The sequence below is a fragment of the Xenopus laevis genome, chromosome 2L (assembly GCF_017654675.1).
Source record: "Xenopus laevis strain J_2021 chromosome 2L, Xenopus_laevis_v10.1, whole genome shotgun sequence".
NCBI classification, from domain to species: domain Eukaryota; kingdom Metazoa; phylum Chordata; class Amphibia; order Anura; family Pipidae; genus Xenopus; species Xenopus laevis.
Window position 1 is genome coordinate 116,148,370 of NC_054373.1, and position 27,637 is coordinate 116,176,006.

General features: G+C 37.9%; 2 protein-coding genes across 2 annotated transcripts; one reads left to right on the plus strand and one right to left on the minus strand.

Annotated features, from left to right (window-relative positions):
* Positions 1-3,275: 3,275 nt before the first annotated feature.
* On the minus strand, positions 3,276-19,273 carry tgfbrap1.L (transforming growth factor beta receptor associated protein 1 L homeolog). The gene is made up of 12 exons (XM_018247086.2): positions 18,970-19,273; positions 16,077-16,814; positions 14,613-14,807; positions 13,095-13,249; positions 12,220-12,302; positions 10,915-11,256; positions 10,577-10,634; positions 10,155-10,298; positions 9,435-9,581; positions 8,674-8,833; positions 7,834-8,267; positions 3,276-6,260 (listed from the first exon to the last, which is right to left on the minus strand). Exons 2-12 carry the CDS (start codon positions 16,783-16,785, stop codon positions 6,114-6,116), a joined length of 2,574 nt encoding a protein of 857 aa, XP_018102575.1. The 5' UTR covers positions 16,786-16,814; positions 18,970-19,273; the 3' UTR covers positions 3,276-6,113.
* Positions 19,274-19,457: 184 nt separating this feature from the next.
* On the plus strand, positions 19,458-25,784 carry c2orf49.L (chromosome 2 open reading frame 49 L homeolog). Its single transcript, NM_001087524.1, is given in 4 exon segments — positions 19,458-19,567; positions 21,446-21,609; positions 23,946-24,300; positions 24,866-25,784. Coding segments are annotated over 4 exon segments (681 nt in total). The 5' UTR covers positions 19,458-19,462; the 3' UTR covers positions 24,923-25,784.
* The last annotated feature ends 1,853 nt before the right edge of the window (positions 25,785-27,637 follow it).

Sequence of the window (27,637 nt, forward strand, 5' to 3'; positions counted from 1 at the left end):
CATGACAACAAAATAAAAGTATATATAATTATAACAGGTATCTACAATATTAATGAATATAATGTCCCCCGTATCTTGCAACTGTATCTTTGGGAATGTCTGTTCTGTTTAGGACACAAGTGTGCTTTGAATTTCCTGTTGCTATTGGATGCACCTATTTTTTGTTTCCTCGCTGGACGGCAATCAGCATTTCTATACCCAAGTGCAATGCATGTGTGCCCTGTTACTGCCCAAATAAATGGGCCGCATCTCTAGGCATGGGCAAAATAAATGCTCTGGACTGAAAACACACAATTTTTAACTTAAAACAAATTAAGTGCATTGTCTAGGTCACCATTAAACTTACCTTTCATGGTATGAAACGATTGTTCCTGTCCCTTGTGTAAAGTCTACATAGTTTTGTTAATCGTCATTGAGTAAGCAATATTTATGAACTAGAATACATCTTCCAAAAGCAGCTCTGTCCTTACTGTCTGACATAGGGCAAGCAGTAAGTTAAGGGGAACTTTTCCAGCCTATGTCTGCAAGTGTTCCATAACTTGTGTGTATGAACGAGGATGTCTATGTTCTTCCCCCAACCCACCCATCATGAACATGACTGCGCCACTGTATTCATGGAAAACACGCAGGTTTCTCTGCTCTAAAAAATGGAGCACAGTGACCCACGCAATCCATTTACATACAAGTCAGTGTGCAAAGTGCAAAACACACCGAGGGCATATTTGCCTACGTGCAAATTTTTGCTTCTGAAGTCTCCACCAGACTTTGTGCAACTAAGTTAAAATTCCATGAAGAATTTTCTCTAGCATTCCTTCCTAGCTAAACTTTGTTAACCTACATCAATTTAAATTCAGTGGGTATATAAATGGTCATTTGTGTGTGTTTATTTGTGCTGGTGGTGAAATTGCTGGAAGTGGCCACTTCTTATTAAAAATGTCCAAGGAAGCAGAAGGAAGACGGAGATCCTCTATTGTCCTAGGCCATGAGCCCACCAACTTGTAAGAATAATCCCACTTTAAATATGAAATAACGCCAGCGTTTTGACTTTTGCTTATGGCTTTTTTAGGAATACAGGATATGATGTCATGGACATAAAACTGTTGAGGATGTAGCTTCATTGTATTATTTCGCCAGAACCTGGCAAAATAGATTTTGGTGAAAAGGGTAACCAAATTGAAATTTTCAAACAGATTTAGCAGATTTTCGACCCTGGCGAAACACAGCAAAAGCGACAAGGTAATTTGCTAGTTGTGTGTTGCTTGTCTTTTAGTGAAATTTCGTCAGAAAAACACAATTTGCTTTTTAGTAAATGCGTCCCATGGTGTATTATTCCTGCACTTTTTTGCACTTTGCTCTCTGCCTTGAACATAGTAAATGACCAGTTCAGAAGATACAGGACTTGGGGAGCACAATGAAATTAAAAAAAATACCACATGGAATAGTATAGGTATAGGATGCGAGAAGCCAAAAGAAATATTGGAACTATGAGAAATAGGGCATTTATTGTGGCTGTGCAAAACATCCCAAAACCTGCTGTTTTTTACCTTAGCAGAGTCATATGACAATATTAAGGAGTCAGCAACTCTGACAATTTAATTTTTATTATTTTTAATTGCCAGTATTTTTTTTTTAGAGATTTTAGCTTTTACTAAGTCATTGTATCAGGTAAATAATGCAAGAGAATTTTAGAGCTGTGTGTGCATGGCTCCTGGTGTAAGGCTCCAGACTGTAAGCTCCACTGAGCAGGGCCCTATTTGCCTCCACGATTTGTATTTTTTTGCATGTAATCTGTATGATGTATGTACTGTGTATACTTTGTACAGAGCTGCAGAATATTATGTGTGAGTAAAAATAATAATGGGTCTAGAATATCATTTTGCAAGGGACAGGTTAGGGACAAAGTGAATGTAACCTTGGAAGCGGATATCTTATCTCAGGTAGTCCTGAGCTTACTAAGGCTTCATTTAAGAATGCTGATATTATATCCAAGAATGTTTCCTTCTGATATGTGGGGCACCTCAAACAAATGGAAAACTTTAACAGGAAAGAGGATAATACATGCCTGGCTAGGTTCATGACTATGGGTTTATAGATATTGAACTCACACATTTGCCACCATTCCAATCTTAGATATAACTATGTAATCACCAGTAGTGATTCTTTGGTTGTCATTTATTACAAAAATTAACTCTTGGGGTAAAGGCATGCGGTGTTTTAGCTGTAATAAGGGAAACCAGCAGAAGTTAGGATTCCCCTATTAGCCTCTCACTCCTTTTTATAGAATAATATGGGAAACATGGCAATGACTGATTGTACAAAGTTCACATACTCTCATTCAGTATGTTGTAGTCATAGGCCACCAGTCATCATCTCCTTTAGGCAGATCTTTATGGAGGGCAATGAAAGGCAGAAAGGGACATGGTGAAAAAAAACATGGGTTGGGGGGTAGGGTTTTTTATTTATTTTTTTTGCTAAAGGGTTGAATTCTCCTTTAAAATACTTACTCCAGATCTACGGCATGTACCGAAAAAAGCAGGACTAGCTAAACAACGGGTTAGGTGGTTATGAAATGCCATGAGTTTGCTGAGGGATTTGGTTGCACTCTTTCTTAAAGTAAACTATACCCTCAAACAATGTAGGTCTCTATAAAAAGAAATTGCATAAAACAGCTCATATGTAAAACCCTGCTTCATGGAAATAAACCATTTTTATAATAATTTCTAGTAGTATGTGCCATTGGGTAATCATAAATAGTAAATTGCTATTTTAAAAAATAAGGGCCACCCCCTGGAATTGTACGATTCATTGCGCACACAAACAAACCAAACAAACTATACTTGTTAGGTCACATGAGCCAATTAACAGACAGAGTTGTGTCTTTTGCTTCCACACTTCTTCCTGTTACAGTTAGAGTTGCAGTATTTCTGGTCAGGTGATCTCTGAGGCAGCACAGAGACCATCACGAAATGGTTGCTCAAGGCAAAATATATATATAATCCAGTTTGGTAAGATTCTTTAATATGCCACTTAATTTGATATAAACTATCTAAACTATAAACTATCTGTTTATAAAAAAAGTATTCATTTGTGGAGTATAGTTTTGTTTTAAAGCTGGCACGTTTGTTTGTGTGGCATTACTGGATCTATAACTCAGTCAAACTTTCGTTTTTCTTAAACATCTCCTATTTGAAGGCCAAAATAAGGCACATAATCATGAATTTGTATGAGATTCACAATTGTACTTTTTTCATCCAATAGTGAAATAGACACAAAAGTTGGATACATTGTTTAATTACAACAATTGCTTTTTTTGGTTTGTTTTATGTGACCCAGCTGAAAGCACATACAAAATCCAGAGACTGGGACTGAGAATTTATATTATTATCATGTATATCATATTTTTTTTTATAACAGATTTTATTTTAACAGATTATGGACGGGATGCCTATTATCTAAATTGCCTTACCATTGGAATAGATCTTATCAACTGTGACAAAAACAGCATTTACATACACAGAAAAACAAATCAATGAAGTGTAATAATCGAATAGAACAGGAGCACGATATGTCCTTATACATTTCCCATTGGGTTCTAAATAAATAAGTTACTTATATTTAATAAAATGATGCACTTGTTTCAAACCGATGGGGGGGGGGGGGGTTGAGAACAATTTCCCCCACCATAGAGAAATTATCTAATTTATGGGAGTGTTCCAGTCAACAGCTGCAACATGTCTTTACAGAGTCCATCTCAGCTGCCAGTCTCCTCTGACTCCCCATCCATGATAATTATACTAATATTATACACAAAAGCCATTCATATAGCCTTTTATATAGCCTGTAAATTATATCCTTTAATTGAATTATAACTGATGTCATCAACTATAATTGTTGCTTAGTGATGTTATTGCTGTCAAATGACTCACGGAAACTTGTGTATTATAATAATGTATCACCTGTTGTTAAATATGGGCATATTAGAAGTCACCTCAGCGTTGCATGACCCTTATAAAAGCACTTGTGTGGTTATGGGACGCCTCTGTGATTTATAATATCCTTATATTTCACACTAGGGGGTACTTTACTCACTATATATCATGTGCACTATATTTCTAAGACAAAATACTACATTCCAGTTCCAGGTATACAACGAATCTTTTTTGCCTTTTTTCAGCAGGATTTGGATTGGGACGAATCCTTGTGCCTGGCTGAACCTAATCCTAATCTGCATATGTAAATTAGGGCGGGAAGGGAAATCATGTGACTTTTTGTCATGAAAAACAAGGGAAAAAATATTTTCAATCTCGCAAATTAGGATTCGGTTCAGCCGAATCATTCACAATGGATCCCAAATAGTGGATTCAGTGCATCCCTAGTAGAAAAGTTAAAATAGTTATGCTTGTGGGTATCTGTACTCCTAGCTGTAATTTAAGTAGTCATGTTTCACATGGGTGAGGCCATGTTGACTTTATAAGGTAAAGGAGGCCTCAGGAAACTTGATTGATATATAGACATTTTCTACTCAAAAAAAAAATAAAAAATTAAATGTAAATAAAAAAAAATGTAATTTTGCAATCGGGTGGAAGAACAAAGAAGAAGTGTCCGAAAGAAATACACAAAGCAAACTTAAAAAGGAGTCTTAAAAGCTTGCCTTGTGAAGATTTCTATATTAATAGAATTATGTTTAGTTTTTTTTTTTTTAAATCTATTTTTTAACACCCTTGAAAAAGAGAGTGAGAGTATTTCTCGGTATCATTACGTGGCACTGCATGCAGTATCAAATGCGGAGTAAACTTTTTATTCTGAGGCACAGTAGTCGTGATTAATACAATGGGTGTTCCTTGCAGGTACATACAATTCTGTACACTTTTGTAAACATGCAGCAAGAACCATAAGAGCCATTGTGTAACAATGGACAGGTGCGTCACACACCACTGAGAGGGACTACGCAGTCTGGTCACACTGGAGCACCATTATTGCAAAGAAATCTCAGCGAAAACAAAGAGCACAGATGATAAATTGTTAGTAACAGTTACACTGACAAACGAATGGAGTCTGTTGTAAACCGTTCTGATACACATTGAACTATACAAATAAACGGTGTTGTTGCAGTGCACTAGTGCAAATGGAGCCCACAATTTTGTTTTCCACTAGACTTAAGTCTTAAAAATGAAATCTAATGCAGCAGGGCACCCCAAGCACTATGCCCCAAGTGATAGGGAATATAACAATGGTTGAACCCCAGTCACAAAAGAAGCCTACTGTGTGTTCCTGTGGTGCTTCATAGAGATGAGCAACTGATCAAGCAACTGCACCAGTACTGAAATGAGTGCTTGGGAGGAGGATGTACAGAGCAGATTACCTAAATATGGGTTAAGAGATGTTATTATTCAGGGGTGACTGCAAGTAGCTTGAACTGACGTGCCCAGTAAAGAGATTAAGGGAAATAGCCCACAATATATTTTTGAAAATCTTTAAAATGTTACAATGCCTGCTTTATACAACTTACCAAAACAGCAATTAAGTTCAGAAGCCAATTCATTAATGCAATAATCGCAATCATCTCAGCTAACGGATGAGTAATTGTATCGATGATCAAGTGTAAATCACCTGCAAGAGTAGTGGACAAGTGCATTTTGGAAAACAGCTATAAACCGTTCACGATCCAACCTAGACATGATTTAAATCCCACAGCCATATTTCTACGTTTGCAGCAAAACATCACGTGTGCAAGACAGTTGGCCTATTCTTCATGTTAGTCCATAATGCTGATCACATCATTTGCAAAATATCTTCAGTGCAAATATCTTTAAAAAAAGGCCAACATTTTTGGATGCTTGCAAGTTCCCAACTTTTGAAAAAGTTTCTTATCATTGCTAATGGGATTTGTGCTGACTTTATAAATGCATGAAGGCATCCCTTACAACATCCTATGCAGAATCATTTGTCATCCCGTATTACATAGTAGAAAAGCCACTGTATCATCATCTCCTGTAGACAAAACTACTGATTCATGTATGTCCAGCAAAGAAAAGATTGATAGTACAGGCACCTCCGAGACCACCAACTCATTTCAAGTTTGCTTGTTAGAATTTGGCAGATGGGCGCCAATACTACTCTTCACATGGGATTTTGTTGCAGTGTGTATGGACGATTTGGCCGTTGGGGTATCTAACAAAAACAGGCTCCTGGAAAGGATTCCGGCACACACTGCAGTATTTCTTATCCGTGAGAACAATAGGTTTTTCCCTTAGGTTCAACTACAACAAATGGAACAAAAAATAATAATAATAATGAAGCAGATTTAACACATGACAATGATAATTCCTCATTTTATACTTGGCAAATATAACCCACCCTAACAGTCCCAGTAGAAAAAGGATCTATTAACTGAAGATACAGAATCTCCAACACTTATAAGTGCTACAAGATATGTAAAGTAGTTTGCAAATCTTGTTTCTATGGGAAGATTTTTTTTTCTTATTGTTCTTTCATGATATCAATAACATAATATTGTGTTTTAGGATTTTGGCACACAGGCCCCAAAATTACACCTGCTGCCACCTACTGTTATGGGAATCACCTGACATTAGTGCTACAGATGGTTGGCAGGAGTGATTCCTGTGGTAGCTGAAATAGGGAAATGCAGAAATGCCCTGGGTGCTTTCAGACTTAAGATGATCATAAACAAAAAGATCTGCTCTTTATGCAAGGTTGACAAATACCTGATCTTTTCAAGCCAAACGATTGGATAACAAAAACGGTAAATGCAGGCCATCGGGGCAAGGACAACATCAACAACGTGATGGGATTTTTAAGCCTGCCAATCAGACTCTGCCAATGTATTGGCCAGATCCATTGGAGGGCCCCATACACGGGCCATTAATGGAGAACTAAAGCCTAAAAATGAATATGGCTAAAAATGCCATATTTTATATACTGAACTTATTGCACCAGCCTAAAGATTCAGCTTCTCAATAGCAGCAATGATCCAGGACTTCAAACTTGTCACAGGGGGTCACCATCTTGGAAAGTGTCTGCGACATGCTCATTGGGCTCTGAGCAGCTGTTGAGAAGCTAAGCTGAGGGGTCGTCACAAATGATCAAGCAGAAAATGAGAATGGACTGTAATAAAACCTGATGCTTCAGGGCTGATTAGTAAACTCTGATGCTAGTTACACTAGTTTCTGTGCTGCCATGTAGTAATTATCTGTATTAATTACTAATCAGCCTTATATTGTGACATTTATATTCTATGTGTACTGTATATTGTTAGTGGGTCCCTAAGCTCAGTAAGTGACAGCAGCACAGAGCATGTGCAGTGAATCAGCAGAAAAGAACATGGGGGGCTACTGGAGCATCTTCAGAGACATACAGTAGATCATCCCTGTTAAGGGGTTGTGGTTGCCTTGGCCTGGTAGAGAAGCTCAAAGAAATAATGTACAACATTTCTAGCCTACATCTTTTTTTAAGCTTGAGTTCTCCATTAAGCTGCCAACTTGCTCTCAGGAATTCCTTCTAACAAGTACACGGACAGGCACGGCCTTAGCCTGTGTAGAGACACACAGAGTGGATTTCAGCACAAAAACAGGAAAGTATGCATTTTAAAGTCGAAATCTACTCCATATGTCTGCACATAGGCAAACTCGGTGCCTTACAATACACTTGTAAGAAGGAGGGATGGAAGCATATCACATTTCTCCTCCCTGTGCCAACCATCAGCCCTGTATGCCACTGGCCTTACTGCCTGGGCTACTTAAGTTGTTTTGGTAATGAGCTGCAAAATGCAGTTAAGTACAGCATTTGTTATGAGGAAATACCAATAACACTCACCTTCTCTTGCTTGTAAATCACATTTTCAGCTTTTGCCAAGCCTATTGCTATCTGTGACATTCTAAGTGCATGGACATGTTCCCTCATGGCTCCAGCTAAGAAAGGGGAGAGAAGCTGCACTGACCAGTTTTCTGGCAACAGGCGCAGAACATTAGCTGCATCAAATTCTGCAGGGTGGTTATTTAATAAATCCACGGCAGCCACAAGAAAAGAATTGTCATGAGAGGCAAGAGTGAGGTAGGAGGACAGAAGAAGCTGGAATAGGCGTTGACGGTATGGAGCATTCCTCCCTTCAGAGTTCCATACACAGTAGTTCTCAGCAGCAGCAAAGTCTTTCAGATGATGAACTAGAATATCCAATGCCTGACCATGTTCCTCCAGCTTTCCATGCATTATAGCTCGCTCCATGTCTAGATCTGTCCCTTTGATTTTATCTGAGTGAGTGAAAAATAAAGCATAATAACCGGCTACACTTCGCAATGCAACTTAAAAGAATTTCACTGGTATTCTGATACGTATGGGCAAAAGTGGTTTTATGCTTTTACATGAAACCTTAAACATGAAGCTGCAAAGTAGCAATAAAGGAGACTCAAAGCAAATAGTGCAACACAAATAAGCCAGCCCTTCTCCCAGGCCTTAGTACAACAATGTAGCTGCTTCTTCACTTTGGCCCTCCTTTTACATGAAATGAAGTGTATCAAATATAATGAAGTGGTTTATTTGTCTTTTTTGTGTAACAGAATTAGGTTTTCTGTTTAGAAGATAAAAGGACAGTTTTGAAAATTTAATTTCAAGAGCATGTGCACTGAAGAAATTAGCAATTACCCTATAAATACCCACCTATAAGAAAGAGGACTCTATAGAGGTCTGACTGCCGCAGAAGCTTCTGAAGTCTTCCCCGCTGCATTTCAATTTCTTCTACATCTGGGGAGTCCATTGCCTTAAGGCGCTGGACCTCTTCTACATAGAGCACAGCTAAATGAGTGTGGTACTTCTCCTTCTGCACAGTGGAAAAACATGAATAGCACTGAATACAAGCAATTATGTATAGCCAACCATATCAGATATAATTTTAATAGAATTAACTGTACTAATGGATCAGTTTGGTAGGACATAAAAGGATTAAATCAACAGGCATGTGTCTCTTATAATTTCCTTTAACCTAATTATGTTACTATGTTATATATAGTACTTAAGATTATATGTTGATTATATTTATAAGACTAACAGGCCTTTCCAAAATGAACTTGCTGTTTAAGTCACATTAGAATCATCAGGTATTTCAATTAAGATAAATGAATAGGTAGATGTAATTCTTTCAAATATTTTTTGCTATTAAAAACCAGAGCTGGCACTTGACATTTAATTGTCATCGTTGCTTTGATTGGCTACAAGTTTGTTGTCTACAAAAGTTGCACGCAAACATGTACGACAGGTTTTCATATCTAGTCACAGGTGTTAAAATGATCCACAAACATAAAGCAACTCATCCTAATGGGATATTATATGATCAATAAGAACATACATAGCTTTTTTCTTAGTAAACAAAAATAACCAATTCTACAGGTTCTGATATCAATTGATGTTAGCATTTCACTTACCTGTAACATCTTCTCCAGGACTAAATGTTCTAGGAACAAGAGCAAAGCCTTATGGTACTTGCAAAGATAGCTCACAATTTTATCTGGACAGAAGCCATTCTGCGTGTATTCTTCAGGAGATCTTTTGGTAAAAATCCGGACACCAACCTGTAAAACCATTAAAGGATCTGAGTAGTAAAAGACTAGACTGACACTCGAATCCAGAACAAACACATCTGCTGCTAGAGACATTTCCTTACTTATACAATGCAGTCAATGAACAAAAAAATAGCCTATGCTTGCTGTCTTTGAACAATGGTATATTTGCTATATAATTCATTGCTGAATACTCATAGCAATGATGAGTTTATTTTATCATGGATATGGAATAGAAATGCTGGAGGGGAAATCTTTTATAAACTCACTTGCTTGGTATATGATGCTACTTCTAGTAAATCAGTGTGGGTTGTAACAAATATTGTGCACAGATACAGAGGAAGGTACTGGTAGAATTTTATACAGAATACATATGTATAGTTTGTTATATTTTAATTAATTTCTGGCTAGTCCAGCTAATGTGTAAGAATGTTTCACTTCCACTGCTTTAACATCTTACTAGTAAACTTTATTCCAAACATTACCAAAACATTTTTACAATTAAAAGACCAATGTGAGAGACATAGCACCCCTGTATTTTAAAATGTTGTCACCCTCCAAGTTTTTCTGAACAAAGCCACAAACCTGCTCACTTTTCTGCAAAACCCAGTCTGCATACTGCCACACAAGATGCTGGTCTCTGGAGAAGGTTAGGAAGTCTACTACGTACTCAAAAAGATCTGGCCGGGTGCTGTCTTCCAGGTCCCCATTAATAATTTTTACCCATATCTGTCAGAGTGAACACATGGATTGCATTAGATAACAAATATTTGCCAATGGAAATTATATTAGCGCTTTGGCATTTGTTTCCTGTGTAAATACATATAAAGTTCAGAAAAGGATAGTACATAAACACACCAAATGACCAAAAGAATCTACCACTGGGTATAGCTGGCTTTGCTTTAGTTCTTAGAAGAGCAGAACATTTCCCCTAAGGAGATGTATGTTTACATCTATGTAAAGCAGTCATACATATATTTAAAAAAGTTAAAAACAAAACGATTTACCTGTAGTGCTGCTGCATCCTGCTTATTGTAGTGATATAAAAGACCAAGTGCAAAGTATCTAAAAGAATACAGAACAAAAAATGTTAGAAACAAACTCCACACTCGAAATACTGTATTAGGATTTGAGCAGCTAAAAGTAAAGCAGCATAATCTAGCCATGGGGTGTGATATAAATCACATTTTCACATTTTTGCAGCAGTTCCAACACAACAGAAAAAAACACATACTAAAAAATAGCTTAAAAAATGTTCCTTGCACATGTAATTGTTTTATTTCACATCTAATGATTGGAAAGGCCATGTCATATTTTCCTTTAAAAATTGATGCCCATAGCTTACTTTTTGTGCTTCTCTAGCCAGTATGCACTATCAGACAGTTCACACGAATTTTCTGAGACCAGTAAATCCAACAAACTTTCATGATCTGCCTCTGTATATAGTTTCAGCAAAGCCGTGTCCACGTCTTCCTGGTAACCATTTGCAACTTCAGTGCTGCGAATTTCACTCAGATAACTCATTAAAAAACGCTTGCATTTGGTCACTTTTCCCTGATCTCCTCGAGTCAGCTGGTTGAGATCAGCATACTCATGCAAAGGGGGATGCGAGCGGATAAATGCGGAGGACGACGGCAGCATGAGAGGATAAAGAGAGATCAGTTCCCGTATGTCAAGCTGGCTGCTTCTGTAATGATATGAACACAGCAAATATCTCAATTAATAAATTCAAGTGCTTTATCAAATATACAGAACAGTCCAATGTTTGGAACATGATAAAGATTTCTGCTGCTATCCAAACACCCCAGTGCTTCTACTATTGCCATCGCACTCTGCAATAATAACAGGAGTCTTTTCTGACTGTCTACCTCCTGATAGCTGGCAATATTACCATAGTTGCAGGGCTGTTTATGGGCTTACTACACAAACTGTTGCCCTAAGAGGGTATGGACAATTGACCAGGTATGTCACTCTATTCTAATGAACAGACCAAGAGTATCACCTACAAACACTGTGCATGGTTTCCTCTGACACAGGTAAAGGGGTGGAGGATAATTTTGGCTTTTAAATAAAACATATCATAGGGTTGCTGTTCCACAAACAGCAGCCCCATGGTGTTGGATAAAATCAGTAACTACCTTTCCCTATCAGGGTGTAGCAGTCCTCTAGCAACAAGCAGTTAGGTGTTAACTCTAAAATAGCATTGAAACCTGGAAACATTCATCAGACAACTGATAGACATAGCTCTGTATAAAGAATAGCAGTAGCAGAGAAGTCATTTCCTGGGGTTACTTACACCTCAGAGAAACCATATTTTCCCTCACTATTCCTTCCTTCTTTATTTTAGATTATTTGGATTTCTGATCAGCCTGGTGTGAACAGTGATATCAAGGAGGCAGCCTTTTGCCTAGCAGCGAATTGGCACAGTATCAATATAAGTTTACTATATCAGCATTTTGGTTGTTTCCCTCACTAACCACTGGGGTTCAACTTAAAGTGAAATGATATATGTGGATGCACAGATGCAGAAATAAGGTCAGTTTGGCAGTGTAGTGCAGAAAGAAGGGTTCCATACAAATTAGCCACATGATATCCGGTATAAACTTTCAGAAAACTGCAAAGGCTGAAATCCATTCCTACAGAAAATTACCGGAATAACTCTTTTGCTTCGAGAAACTGAAGCTTAGCAAACTGTATAAAGCCAGCCTGCTGCAGGATCCTTCTGTACATAACCTACAAAAACAGAAAAAAACAACATGTTGGTCACTGTACTGGAGCACAGCTTAAAAACATAGCCAACAGTACGCAGTTTGCTTAGATTTGTTACGCTGATACTATTTACCCTTTGTTTAAATATATATCATTGTTATTGAACAACTCCCTAAAATTTGTTTCCATAATTTTTGTGCAATATGTAACATTGCTTACTATGTATGTGGCAAACATGCTTAGCTTTGTAAGAGACATCTTTTGTGATTTCTTAATTATTTGCCTTACAACTGTGCTACTCTCAGACACCCTACAATTATTTCTATTATTTTTATTTCTGCTGGTGATCTATAAGAGAGAACTGTCATAGCCATAAAAATCACAACTAAAGTGTAGTGGGTTTATCATAAACATCATCTACATTTTTTCAAATTATTTCCTTAATCTATGTAATAATAAAACAGTACTTCGTATTTAAGCTTAACTATGATATAATTAATCCTTATTGGCTGCAAAACAATCCTATTAGATTTATTTAATGTTTTATTTTTTGGCAGACAAAGTATCGTGATCCAAATTACAGAAAGTTCCATCAACTACAAGGTACTGTCTTTTTACAAAGAAATAAGAAAGGTTTGCTTAAAATGGACTCCATGGTACATGGCCTTTTTTGATACCATACGTGCCTTGCAAACAGGGTACAGTTTTTATTGTATCATTCCCCCAGTAAAATCTCACTTCTATTTAAATACAAACCAAATACTGATTTAAAAATAAAAGGCAGTCATTTTTATTTTAATATAGAAAGTTTGTAACCTGAAATTTCTCTTTTGGAATGTTTCTCCGGGCACCCTTGGCCAACATTAAAGCTTCATCTACTCGCTGGCTTGAAAGCAGGTCCTGGATTTGTTTTTCCAAAGGCAGGGGAATTAAAACATATATCCCATTAGAGGATGCCACAATGACCCTTCCTGTAAGATAGAGATAATCATGAAATATTTTTTAATAGATTGACATTTTTCATACCAATCAACCATCATATATTAACAAAAAAGAAAAAAAAGTGAAATAAATTAGGTAAAGAAAAAAAGAAAAAAAAGAAAAAAAAAGAAAGGAAAAGGGGAACGGAGTAGAATCAAAGTATTACCATGTAATACAATGTGCAAGTAAATATATAGGTAGAACTACAGACCAACAGTTAGTGCCAATGTGGCCTATTGCATGTTTGATGTTTCCTGTTGAATGCAAATTTCATTGTAGCATTTACTAAACTATTAAAAAGCACCCAGACGACAAACCAGTAAAATGCTAATGTTAGTTAGATGCATATTACTACCAATCAGGCACTTTTTAAGGAACAAAGCAAAAACAAAGCTGCTGAGTTTCCATATATGAACATAAACATTGCCTATGTTTCCAGGCGTTAACTGTTAACTAAAGGAAAACCTTGAAACATTTGACACTTCTGCATGTCTGTTTGCCTGAATTAAAGGGAGAACTGCATTTGTAAACAAGCAAGACAACCTCTAAACCTCTAATGACTGTAGGAAATAAAAAAGCCAACAATAAGATATGGTTCGTCACAGTTTCCTGTTTTTTTAACGTAAAGTACAGTGGGTAACAAGTGAAGCAGCATACTGAAAGCAGTGTATAAACACATGAATATATTCTGCCACCTGCAGTCTACATATATATTTATTTAAGCAGCAACCTCTTAAAACTAAAGTTCTAACCTTTTCTGTGCCAAAGACCTACAATAGAGGTGTGGGCCATGCTTCCCTCCATCTGTTGATGATAACTGAATGCCCAGACTGGCAAATATGTCTGCCTTGCCAGTTAAACAATTATTATAATTCTACTGAAAATATTTTTTTGGGAAGCATTACATTCCCTTTAGGTTTAAGATATATGAATATCTTAATTAAAAATTAAATTCAGTATTTCTATATGGGATATTTTTTTCTACACAAAGCCAATGTTACTGAGTTTCCATGGGTTAGTCACTGATAAGCTGAACCCATAACCACTTGATAAAGCTTGATAAAGAACCCTGGGTGGTGTGAAACATGTTGCATAAATACAGAAATCATTGCAATTTAACTGCTCAGCTGGTGGTATCCGCAGAGTCTCTAAGGGAGTAGCAGCACTGGCACATTAAAGCAATCAGCTAGTGACAGCACCGCTTGCTTACTATACTTGATTCACAAGAGGTGATATCACTGCAACGTCTAGTTCTAGATCCCACACCAATTGGGACCTACAGTACAGAAGTTCATCTATGATATGCCTGCACACATTGTTTTTATACACACAGCACTGTTACTTGGTGGCTACCTTCAAAGTCCTGCAGGATAATTCCTTCTTTAAATGGCAGGGTTTGCTTTTTCTGCTGGTCCAGCATACTGTGCACAGTAATAAATTCTTCATCCAAAGCCAGAACGTATGGAAAAGAAATAGCAGCACCAATGACATTATCCGACCAGCGGACAGGGGCACGTTGAGAGATTCCAGCTACTGTTGCAAACATGCCTGTCAACAGAAACATATAGAAAAAAAATGACCTTCCAGTACAATCATAACAGGTGTGTAGGTGCATCCTATTTGTATGTTTGGGGATAGAGACCAATATAACTGTAATGGCAAATTAATTTCTTATTTAATCTGACATTAAAGTGACACTGACATATAATTCACAAGTCACTATCACTTACTAGTATTGGAGGATGGAACAACTGTTTTTAGAATTGCCCCAAAACACCCAGCAACTTCTACATTACTTACAGTACTTGATAGTGTCTATGGTGGGCAGGGGGCAGAATAGCACTACCCCACCAAGAGTGAGTTCCAGAACTGACTGCCTGTGTCTGTTCTTTTAAGAACTGTTGGATTGGGGTGTCATTTAAAAAAATTACACAGCTGGTCACAGCTTGGTGCTACCCTCAGCCTCCTTAGAAAATGTTGTGGCGTTGTGTTGTTGAAAAAACGTAATACCTGTACTATAATATTACAGTTTACAAATTTCCTACAAAAAAAGGTTAACATGAAAACATTTAAAAATGTGCAGTAAATCAACAAAGGTTAGCAATCCATGGCTTTTCCATACATGCCAATACAACTTTGATAAAATGTCACGCAAGAAAACAAATGTAGGATGAAATTGAAAAACATTTTCAATTCACTATACATTTAGTATGTAAATATGTATCCCATCATTCAGTCTTGTTCACCATAGGATTCAGCTTGGAGGAAACACTGGTCCAAATGCCATTGCTGAAAATATTACCACTATTACACAATAACTAGTATAGGTAAATCTAAAAACTGGACTTGCTGAGTAATCAATAAAGACGTTTTACTACTCATCCGGGCAGCTTCTTCAGTTCAACTGACTGGTGTGGGAAGTTCTCATCATATAAACTCTTACACTAATCCAATCACAATGGCACATTGTAACTCTTCAAAGTGGTGACATCTGAAGAAATTCACAGAGGTGTTGACTCTGTGATAGGATTATTCAATGTGTCATGCAACTCCTATAAACAGGTGTTACTTGTGGGAGTCGCATCAATGGATGTGGGAAGTGTTCTGAACCCGCCGGGGTACAGATTTTAGAACAGCATTGTATGTACATCTGTACCCCAGCAGTTTCATTCATTCATTCATTACATTATCAAAAATGCAAAGAAAATTAAATGTGAACTTTTCTAAAGATGCACGCATTTTCATGCAGCAGCAATATGTAGTTTTAATAACATTCCAGTTAACCATCCAAAAAGTCTACGCATGTAATCATTTTACCTAATCCGCTAGGTCCAGCCAAAAGAAACTCTTGCCTGCTGATCCACTTTACAATTGGTCTTTTCTGATCACTTGGATAAGGGAAAAGGTCCTGGCAATGTCCTGTGTTATAATTAAGAGTTATGTAACGGCTGCTGAGGGCCAAGCATAGATAGTGCCCATCAGCTGCTACCGCACAGGCTTGTTCTGGAGTGGCAACCTCCCGTATCAATTGTACTCGCTCCTGTCCCACACTGAAGATCTGAACTGTGCGTTTCTTGGAGGAGATTAAGCAGAGCTCCACACAAAAAGCATCCCCACTCACAGGGTTCTCGTTGAGGGTAAAAGTGAGAACTCCCCGAATCTTGGGTCCTGGAAGGGGTTCAAGTGACTCACTGCACAGTATACTGATAGTATTATCACACAGTACCAGCAGCCTGCTCAAGGCTGAGGCAGCTCTTAGTTCACAAATGGGCTTCTTAAGTCCCAGTTGTCTCTGCCTTTGTGGAGTAGTGGTAAAGCTGGTGTAGGGCTGATCCGTTTGCTGAGCTATAGATAGTCCTGTGGGCTCAGAGAGTGGCTGTTCCACTAGCAGAAGATGGTAAATAACACAATCATTGGTGCCAAGGTACAGATCATGGCCAGAGCATTCCAAACACTCTATGTGAATTCCTAAGGGAAGCTGCTCCCTTTCTGATGCACACACCAGCCGAAACGCCTGCACACTCATGGCCAAATACGGGGGGGCCCCAGGGCGACCTGCCACATAATACAAGAATATACAAGATTAAAATTAGTAAAACCACACCGTTTTTGTTTCGTCATATATATAAACAAGTAAAATACTGGCAAAGATGTTGCTGTACATAAAATAACAGAACATTTAATTCTCATCTGGCTGTGGAAAGGATGCTGGACAAAACAAATGTCATTATCACATGGAGATGCTGAGAGCTCACCTTGACAAAATAGGGCATCCCTTTTCATCTTTTACTCATGTTAAAAAGTGAGGGGAGTATATTTTCCCTTTAACATATCATTTTATACTAGGCAATTTAAATTGCCCTGGTGGTCTTATTCTACATAAGGATATTTTAAGATTCAAATAAAAAATATTTTAAGATTTCAGCATAACTACAAACAGACGATTTCTATACTGCTGTCTCTTTACAGAGGAACTGACACAATAGTGGTTATTAAATATATTTGCTTCACAAGTGTTATTTTCTTATCTGCAAACTGTAAGTTTATTGTGAAAATTAATTATCACTCACTGTTAAGCATCTGCTACCCTTTGGCTGCAGTTTATAGCTATGACAAACAAACAGGAATGTTAGCTTTTATCCTCTATTTTTACTGCACACGTATAGGCAAAGCATATTTTAATTAGCGCACACAATGTTATTACACTTCAAAAATGTAAAATACATCCAGCTTTTTTGGATGCCAGATTTCTAACAGGAGCTGGAGGACCACAGTTTTTAGACTCATCACTAAACATTTAAAATACAGCACACAGAGCCTCCATTAGAAGATTATTCAAAAAGATGGGATGCAATATCCTTAAAGGGGCAGTATACACCATTGTCAATGAGTTGAATGAATAGGGCTTGGGCTCAACATATTTTGCCTGTTGTTTTATTTACACAAAAAAGTAAAGTCTTTGTTATTTCTTGATCTTAAAGGAAAACTATACCCCCAAAATGAATACTTAAGCAACAGAAAGTTTATATCATATTAAGTGGCATATTAAAGAATCTTACCAAACTGGAATATATATTTAAGTAAATATTGCCCTTTTAGATCACTTGAACCACCATTTTGTGATGGTCTGTGTGCTGCCTCAGAGATCACCTGACCAGAAATACTGCAGCTTTAACTGTAACAGGAAGAAGTGTGGAAGCAAAATACACAACTCTGTCTGTTAGTTAGCTCATGTGACCCAAGAAGTATAGTTTGTTTGTGTGCACAGAGAATCTTACGATCCCAGGGGGCTGCCCTTATTTTTTAAAATGGCAGTTTTCTATTTATGATTACCCAATGGGAAATACTACTAAAAAAGTATATTATTATGAAAATGGAAGCAGGGTTTTTTTTACATATGAGCTGTTTTATGCAATATCTTTTCATAGAGACCTACATTGCTTGGGGGGTATAGTTTTCCTTTAACAGGGGAACTGATGCTACATGTTTGGTCTATGTAAGGTAGCTAATTAGAGATCAAATAATCCCCTGTATAATAGACTATGTGCACTATCACGAAGACCACATAAGCCATTTACGGCCTGTGATATAAACAACAGGCAAAAATTATATTAAGCACAAGCCCTAATCATTGAGCTGGTGTTCAAAAAGGGAGGGGGTATACTGTCCCTTTAAAGAATCCAGCACCTGTGTTTTTTTTTTTTCTTTATTCAGATCCAGCTCAACATGACCAGTTTCTATAGTCACTGTCACACAATTGAGGCGTCTTCTCATGCCAGCAGTCAAGCATGTATGGAAACCATAAATATAAAACAATAATAATATGATTGGATTGTTGGGAAAAGCTTTATCACGGCAAAAGATCAATGTGGCCGCACTAAGAACCAGACTCATAGAGCCATTTATCTATACAGAATCTGGTAACCTAGTGCTACACGATTCTCATGTCACCAGACCAAATGTGATGCTGTTCTTTATACATGAGAGATGTGACAGTCACGGAATGGCACTCAGCTGATCACCGTCTACAATACATTTCAAACTTGTAAAAAATGCACGTACAGCCATTAAGCATATTCCAATGATATCAACGTGTACATATATATACATCGGGCATTTCAAAGGCAACACTCGTAAGTAACTGGCTGGCGCGCACATATACATGTATAGGTATTATACGTAAAAACACCAATTAATCCCCTGTCAGTACCTGGATGTACTCTGCCTGCCCTGGGCCTCCTCTGTGTCACAGTCACGTGCTTCGGGCAGGGGCTTCCGAGTCATGTGACCACGGTTCCATACAGTGACTATGCGGTGTGTCGGAACGCACAGTCTGCCATCTTTAAGTCGGGCAATGTAGAATTGAAGGACGTTTCAACTGAATAAATATTTTTGATGGACAGTTGAGGGTATTTTTCTATTTATACTTTCGAACACCTAACTAGAGGGAAAAGTGCCGACGTCACACCTTTACTAGATACATTTTTTGGTAAAATGCGTCGATTACATTCAAGAACAATTTCAACATTTCGAATCTAACGATAGGAGAGGCTTATGTCGTATAATGCTTTCTTTACAGTCAGAATAAATAAATTAAAAAAAAATACAAGTGAGGCAGCAAACAGTGTATAGCTAGTCTACCGACTAAGACTTGGCAACGTCACTTCCTGTGCTGTAGCAGAGCATTGTGGGAACGGCTGAGGATGGCTAAAGCTGTTGGCAGTGCTGGGATTCTGGTGAAGGAGTCTGCTCTGTTGCTGCACCCTGAACTGCTCTCTCGGGATTTCTTACTGCTGTCCCTGGAGCGGGTGAGGCGCCCTCGCCATTAGTTGTCGCAATTACACTCTAGTTTCTAAGTGTGTCATGTTCTGTTGTGTTGGCCAACTCTCAGCATGTACAGCGCAGGTTTTGTTGCACGACTCAGAGGCAGCTGCCTAGTTTAGGGCTTCTTATCCTATTTAGCTGAGTGACTATTTAGAGTGTTCAGAATTTAAACATCTAGAAGCATTGTTCCTTTTGTACAGGAGTGTTCTCATTAATGGATCCACAATTGTGACTCTGACCCCTTAAGGCTACATAACATGCTTGTTGGGGGTTCCAGTCTGAAGGACGTACTCATTTGCTGCCTTGATATTCTGGGGATTATTACTGACTGAAGGTCAGATTTTACATGCCAAGGGAGAGCCCAAAAAAGGCCATGGTTTTAGAGTCACCCTTTAAAGGGGAAACATACCCCCTTTTGACATAAGCTCATTCAGTTGTCTCTATGTAGGTAAGTTGCATACATGCATCTGAACTTCCACAAATATATAAATATACTTTTTTTTTTTTACACAGACATATCTGGTTCCGTGCATTGAATGGAAGCCATGTTTGTAAGGACCAGTTCCTGCCCCCCCCCCCCAGACGATGCATTCTGGGACTTAGCAGCCTTGATTTCTTGAGAAATCTGTGCACCAACCAACCAATATGGGTCAAGTCCCAGAATTCATTGCGTCACAATAACAAGTTGACAGAGGGGAGCTGGAAGAGAACTGACTACATTATTTTAAACTACCAGTAACATAAAAAAAAAAATGTAAAAAGAAATTTGTTACTATACATTGAAAAAGAAACACCAAGACCATGACATCCAATTTATTTAAAAAAAAAAAAAACGTTAGTATACACTGAAAAAAAAAAACAAGACAAATTAAACTTTAAAATCGCAAAGTCTTTATTAAGAAATAACTTACCGAAACTCCGCTTGCACTCCTCTGCAGAAAAGGTGATCTCGATCCATCGTGCACACTCGATTTCTCCTCCCTGCCTTCCTTATAGGAGATAGCCAGGGAGGAGAAATCTAGCGCTGCACGATGGATGGTCGCCATGCTGCCTTTTCTGAAAAGGAGTGGTAAGTTATTTCTTAATAAAGACTTTGCAATTTTAAAGTTTAATTTGTCTTGGTGGGTTTTTTTTCAGTGTATACTAACGTTTTTTTTATGTTACAAAAATTGGATGTTACTGGTCCTTTAAGAGTCATTACCACAGAACAAAAAGGGACAAAGAGATACTGATTTCAGTAAAATAACATTTACAATTTTTTGATAACCTTCAGAAATGTTTCAAATACAGATGTGGGACCTGTTATCCAGAATGCTCGGGACCTGTGTTTTTCCGGATAACGGATCTTTCTGTAATTTAAGTCTTCATTCCTTAAATCTACTAAAAAAAACTTTTAAACCTTAAATGAACTCAGATTTGTCTCCAATATTAATTAATTATATCTTAGTTGGGATCAAGTAATTATTACTACAGAGAAAAGGGAAATCATTTTAAAAAATTGTAAATAATTGGATAAAATGAAGTCTATGGGAGATGGCCTTTCCGTAATTTGGTTTGGATAATGGGTTTCTGGATAATGGATCTCATACCTGCATTGGCAACAGTGTAATTGCAGCTGTGTGTGGCAAAGGTGTCTTCCTTGATTCTTGAAGAACTTGTTTTGTTTTTTAACATGGGATAAAAACCTGAGTTTCTTTTTGCTGATTTCTGTTTACAGATCTAAGTCCCTTATTGATAAAGCATTCTGACTATTGTGCTGGTTTGTGTAAGACAACAGCACTTCCACTGACATTTAACACTATTACATCAACTTGGCCCGTGATTTGCTTTGCACTGATGGAAACATTGCTTTTTTATCTTAGAGAAACATTCCAGTAGAAGATGCATTAAACAACAAAGAGAAGCTAACGGAAATCTTTGTACAGCATGCTATGCCTCTCCCACAGAGGGATTTACCCAGGAATCGATGGGGTAGAATGATGGAAAGCAAGAGAGGAGAGAATAAAATCGCCACTGTACTGAAAAGGTAACTTGCATTATTAATGTGCCAATGCCAAATAATCAGTGTCCCTAAAATCTCAGGAATGTGCAAATATTTGTAACGGTGATGCAAACTACTACTTCAAAAACCTGAACTATAATACACTAGAAACTAGTACAGTACTGTAAAGGCTACAATTTAACTTTGTATTGCCTCTATTATCGGATTCCTTCTACTGGATGACCCAAAGCAGCAAATATGTCCCAAGCCCAAGGGCCAATTATTGTGAGATCTTGGGAGAGTTTTACAGTGGAAGTAGTGACTAAAGCAACTTGTGGCTTTCTAATTTGGGCAGGGACAAAACTAGAGGTAGGCAAAAGAGTCACCTGTCTAGGGCACAATGGTGGGGGAGATGCTAGGCACGTACCACTTCTGCCACCTACTCCTAGTCCAGACCCTTGTCCCCCTTCACCCGTTCGTTGTTTGCCTCCCCCCCCCCCCTGCCCAATTGTGCACATGCTCAAGATATGGACCTATTTCTTTAGCAGTTTCTCTCCAGAATCGCAGGTTTTGTGCCATTCAATGTAATAACTTATATGTGGGTGGTTCACCTTTAAAGGAACAGTAAAGTGTAAAAATAAAAACTGGGTAAAAAGGCTGTGCAAAATAAAACGTGTTTCTAATATAGTGACTGGATGTATTAACAGAACAGAATACAATATGTTGGCGCTATATAAATACATGTTAAAAATAATAACTTCCTGCTTTGCAGCTCTCTAACTCTGAGTTAGTCAGCAACTTTAAGAGGGACCACATGGGACATAACTGTTCAGTGAGTTTGCAATTGATCCTTAGCATGCAGCTCACATTCAAAAGCAACAGTTATGACCCATGTGGCCCCCCTCAAGTCACTGATTGGTTACTGCCTGGTAACCAATCAGTTTAAACCGAGAGAGCTGCAAAGCAGGAAGTAGTGTTCTGGCTATTATGTTAGACATCGAGTCACTCCAGTCTTTATACATTACATTTTTGCCTAACTAACTATATTGAAAAGATTTTTTATTTTGCACTGTCTATCTATAGTATTTACCCAGTTTTTATTTTTACACTGAACAATTCCTTTAAGTTAAATTCTAATATGATATAGAATGTAAATTCTGAGCAACTCTTCTCTTGCCTATCTCTTATAGCTAGTTTGGTTCCCTCGTTCTCCTGGCATATTCAGCTAGCTGTAACTTGCAAATTTTAGCATCCAGTGCTCCAGCTTTGTCCGAAATGCCCTTTTCACTATTGCATCTGTCACACTGGGGGATCAGGACAGAGCTGTAACAATGTGTAGCTAACTACTATCAAAAGCTTTTATCACATGAGCAGTACTGAACTAGTTCAATATACTGTAGTTATAGGGGATCTATGGTCAAAATCTATAATCTTTACTAGGCTTTGGGGAATGATTATAAGTCTATTTGTAATTGCAATGCATTATTCTTTTTTACGGTTTTGATTCTATAATAGCCGTTACCTTGCCTGTCTGTGTATTCCCTCAGAATCAGCTCTGTTCACTTGTAAAGATAGCCTCACTGCCAGTGGCCATCTCATCTGCCTAACCCGCCCACCCACCAATGAAAAAACAGTAGCCAGTCCTCGCTGCAATGCTAGGACGGGCACCATCAGAAAAAGCAGGAAGCATTGCAGTTATTGTTACCAAATTGTGCAATCTCCTTGCGCTCGCGGCAATGCTAGGACTTGCACTGTTAGAAAAAGCAGGAAGCATTGCAGCGATTGTTAGCGAATCGGAGCGATCTCCTTGTGTGCAGACAGGCACAGTCAGAAAAAGCAGGAAGCATTGCAGCAAGCGCAAGGAGATCGCACTGATTCGGTAATAGTGTAGGGGGGATAAAAATGAGTAATGTGCTGTAATGTCACTGTACGGTTATTCTATTGATTGTGCTAGACTTCCCCTTTGCTCCCAAGTCTCCACCTCCGCTGTGTGCGCTTCTGAAAATTTCATCTGTAAAAATACCCGCCTACTGTTTTTTCATTGGTGGGTGGGTGGGTTAGGCAGATGAAACGGCAAATGGCCATGAGGTTTTCTTTACAAGTGAACTGAGCTGATTCTGGGGGGAATACACAGACAGGCAAGGTAACGGCTATTATAGAATCAAAACCGTAAAAAAGAATAATGCATTGCAATTACAAATAGCCTTATAATCATTCCCCAAAGCCTAGGAAAGATTATAGATTTTGACCATAGATCCCATGTAAAGCACAGGCAAAGGCTTTTGTGGAAACCATAACATAATACTTGTACCAACTGTACAATTTAGTACATGCATCTGACCTGTATTTTGTGTTGCGTTTACTGTTTTTTATGCTTCTAGTGCTGGCACTGAAGGTGGGAGAAAACGACCCCCTATTGTATTTGATGGATGTTCAACCAGCACAACCATAAAGGTGAAGAGAACAGAAAATGGAGATGCATCTCAACGACTTAATCCCTCCCCCAAGGAGAGTACGAATAGCACACAAAACAGCAACCCTGCTCCCCGACTTGGCTCCCCCACCCCTAACAAAGAGGCCAAGGTAGCGACAACTGGCAATCATGGACAGCTTGATAGTTTACCAGTGACTGATAGTGCACTAGTTTCACCGAAAAGTGCCAAATTACAACAGTCAATGATCATAAATGCTGTAAAGCTGAAAAGGAATGCACCGAAAGAAGAATTTGATGTGGCGGTATGTAAAGCATTTTCTTGGGATCTGAGATAGAAATATTACCTAAAAAATTGAAGAATAAAAAGAACAAGTTATTTAAAGCTAAACTCAAGATGTTTCTCCATTTTAAATGCCTCTGTTAGCACCTGCACATTATGGGCTCTGGTAACTTATCCTGCCAGGTGCTGATTCGCACAAAGACTTTGCTGGTGACTATGGCTAAGGTCTGAGAATCTGGTCAGCATCCATAAGGGAAGAATGAGGCTCAGAGGGATCATACTTTAACTTGCCCATGCAGCTGTACCTGAGCAATGGTATAGCAAAATTGATTTAAAATCATTTCTATTAGTTTGAAAAATAGGGTTTATCTTTAATCACTTTTCCCAATAAATCTACAGTAAAATGTAAGATCATATATCATCTTTTTGTATAAAATATGTTCTGTCAACCTCATCAGCTTCTTTCACACAATCCTCTATACAACTGTACATGTACATTATTTCAGTAGGCTATTATTGTTTGTTTAAGTGATCCATAAATGGATAATAACCCCAACTCATAAAGAATACATTTGTGTTTTTTTCAGAATGATACAAAGCCAACCGAAGCAAAAAAGAAGATCCAACATGTTACCTGGCCTTAAAGCTTACAGGATCTAGAATGTCCTCTTCCTGGTTAATATGTTGCATATCAATATGGAAATTAATTTGCCCTTTACAGGTTATGCAAGGACTGGGGCCACAGCTGTTTGCCAATAGAGTACCTTTCTTATTACTAAGGCCTTCTGTTAAATGTTTCGACAACAGCGTATTTCACCTAAAGTGTTTGTTGTGGGGTGTGTGTGTAGCTGAGGGGGTGAGGTTTTTACAAGTCCCCCCCATTAATTCAAATTTACTATTTATTCATTCACTAATATGACTGTGCAGTGGATCCTGGGAGGAAAGAAACACTGTGCTAGGAAACAGAACTGGAGCAGAGTACCTTCTCTGTTTTTAGCAGATGATTGATTATCTTTTAATTTGTCTAAAAAAATATATGGTTTGTTAATAAGACTTATAGCTTTCTTACTGTCTCTGAGAATTTTCAGCTCAATATTGTTTACATCGGGTGAATTAAAAAAAAAATAGCAAAACTTAAAATAAAAAGATATCAGTGTTGTACAAATAAACTTCCAAAATGTTTTATCTCCTTAAAAAATCATCAGATCTGTTTTCTCTAAACTATATTTTCCCAATAAGTTGTATGATAAGACATGCCTCGACAGTAGGGTTTATATTTTAAGGTCACGACTTTTATTGCTTCAAAGTGAGTTGACCTAGCTTTCCTTTGTGACTGATGATTTTGTTTGCTGCAGCAACCTTTTAATTATTGTCAATGTTCCAATCCTATGTGCAACTATAACACTTCCTTAATGGGATTCTGTCATGATTTTTATTTTTGGTGGTTTTATTTCTTAAATTACACTGTTTAAACTGCAAACAATTCACTCTTCCATATAAATGTTTATTCCTGAACCAACAAGTGAATTTTCTTTAGCTGTAATATTGGTGGTTAGGCAGCCATCTCCGTGCATTTTACATAGTCGTGTGCTTTCAGAAAGAGCCAGCACTTCATGATGGAACTGCTTTCAGATAAGCCATTGTTTCTCCAACTCAGTGTTACTGAAGTGACAGAAGGACTTGGAATTTTACTACTGAGTGCTGTTCTCATATCTTCCAGGGAGATGTTGTCTTGTGTCACGGAGCTGTTATCTGGTTACCTCCCCATTGTTTTGTTGATAGGCTGCTGGGGGGGGGAAAGGGGGGGTGATATCACTCCAACTTGCAATGCAGCGGTAAAGAGCGACTGATGTATATCAGTGCGCAAGTCACATGACTGAGGAATTTTGAGTACATGCGAATTTTAAAAATAAACTCCCATGAATTTGAAATTCGACCCTTGATAAATTTGCCCCTTTATAGTGTTAATAGTATTAGGGGTTAATTTATCAAAGTCTGCTGCTACAAACTCCGATCAAATCCACTCAGGTTTTTTACGCTTATTTATTATTATATTTTACTGAAAATTTGCTTTGTGGGGAAAAATCAGATTTTCACAAATTTTTCAGACCTTTTCATGTGATTTTCACTATTTTCTCGTAATTTTCACCCGAAAACTTCGGGGTATTGCCTGAAACCCAGCCCACATCAAAAAATCATTGGGACTTCTCCCATTGACTTATATGCAACCTCGACAGGTCTGAGATGCCGGATTTTCAGATTCTGACTTTTCCATCCTCGGGGTTTAATAAATTCCGAAAAATTTGTGATTTTTTTTTTTTAAAAGTCAGATTTTATAATAAAAAAAAAAAAATCAAAAATTTTTTGTGATATTTGGAGTGTAGTAAATAACCCCCTAAGTGTGTGTAGTCTGTTTGCTGTATCCAACACTTGATTCCTACTGCCAGTTATTGCTAGGAAAGTTACCTATTCAGCAGTATTTTGCAATGTGAAGAAAGTGTCATTGGTAAACCAGTACAAGTTCTTGCTAATTTACCAATTTCCTACATGTATAAGCACTGCCAAAGGTACTACTTGATCTCACACAGACAATATTTTTCGAGATAATTCCTCTGCACAAGGTTACCCATGCTCTCTTTATCACAAGTAGAATATAGCCAGTAAGATAAATAACATATGAAAAGCTGTAAGGCAGCTGTACCTGGGTGGAAGGACTGATCACACACAAGTTAAATGGTCCAATACTGTCCAGTTTACACAATCAGATGGATAACTAAATAGCGATGATTAGTTTGCTTGCTTAACTCAACAAGCACATATGAACAGAAGTCAGAAGAAGCTGTGGTACCTCTCACTTCTGAATATATTTTTTCTGGGCAGTCCATCTGTGATGTGATAGAATGCCAGGATGATCTGATCCATGAGGTTTCCACAGTAAGTGGCATTGCTAAGAATCGGGTAAGGTGCATTCTGTAGACCAGATTTCATTACTTAATAAAATCATAATAATAAGTCTTAATAAAAAGCCCCAGTCCCATATTCAGTCCATAGGTCAGCTGTTTGGTCCTGTTGCTTTTGTCTAAAAAGTTACTACAGGTTCTTCTTAATAGATGTCAAGGGAAACTATTTGTTCTTTTTGCCTGCCTTAAAGAACCAACTTCAAGTCATTGTGTAGATACTGTATGTTCCATATAACTATTGTCCCTTTTTGGTGCTAGCCGTGTTAGTGACTGAATTCAGTGCAACACAGCTCTCCTGACCATCATTTGTGACTTCTGCTCTCCTTTTGATTCACAGTTTCTATTTTTAATTGAAGCCTACTGGGCACATACATGGCCTAGAGGTCTAAAAGATGTAAC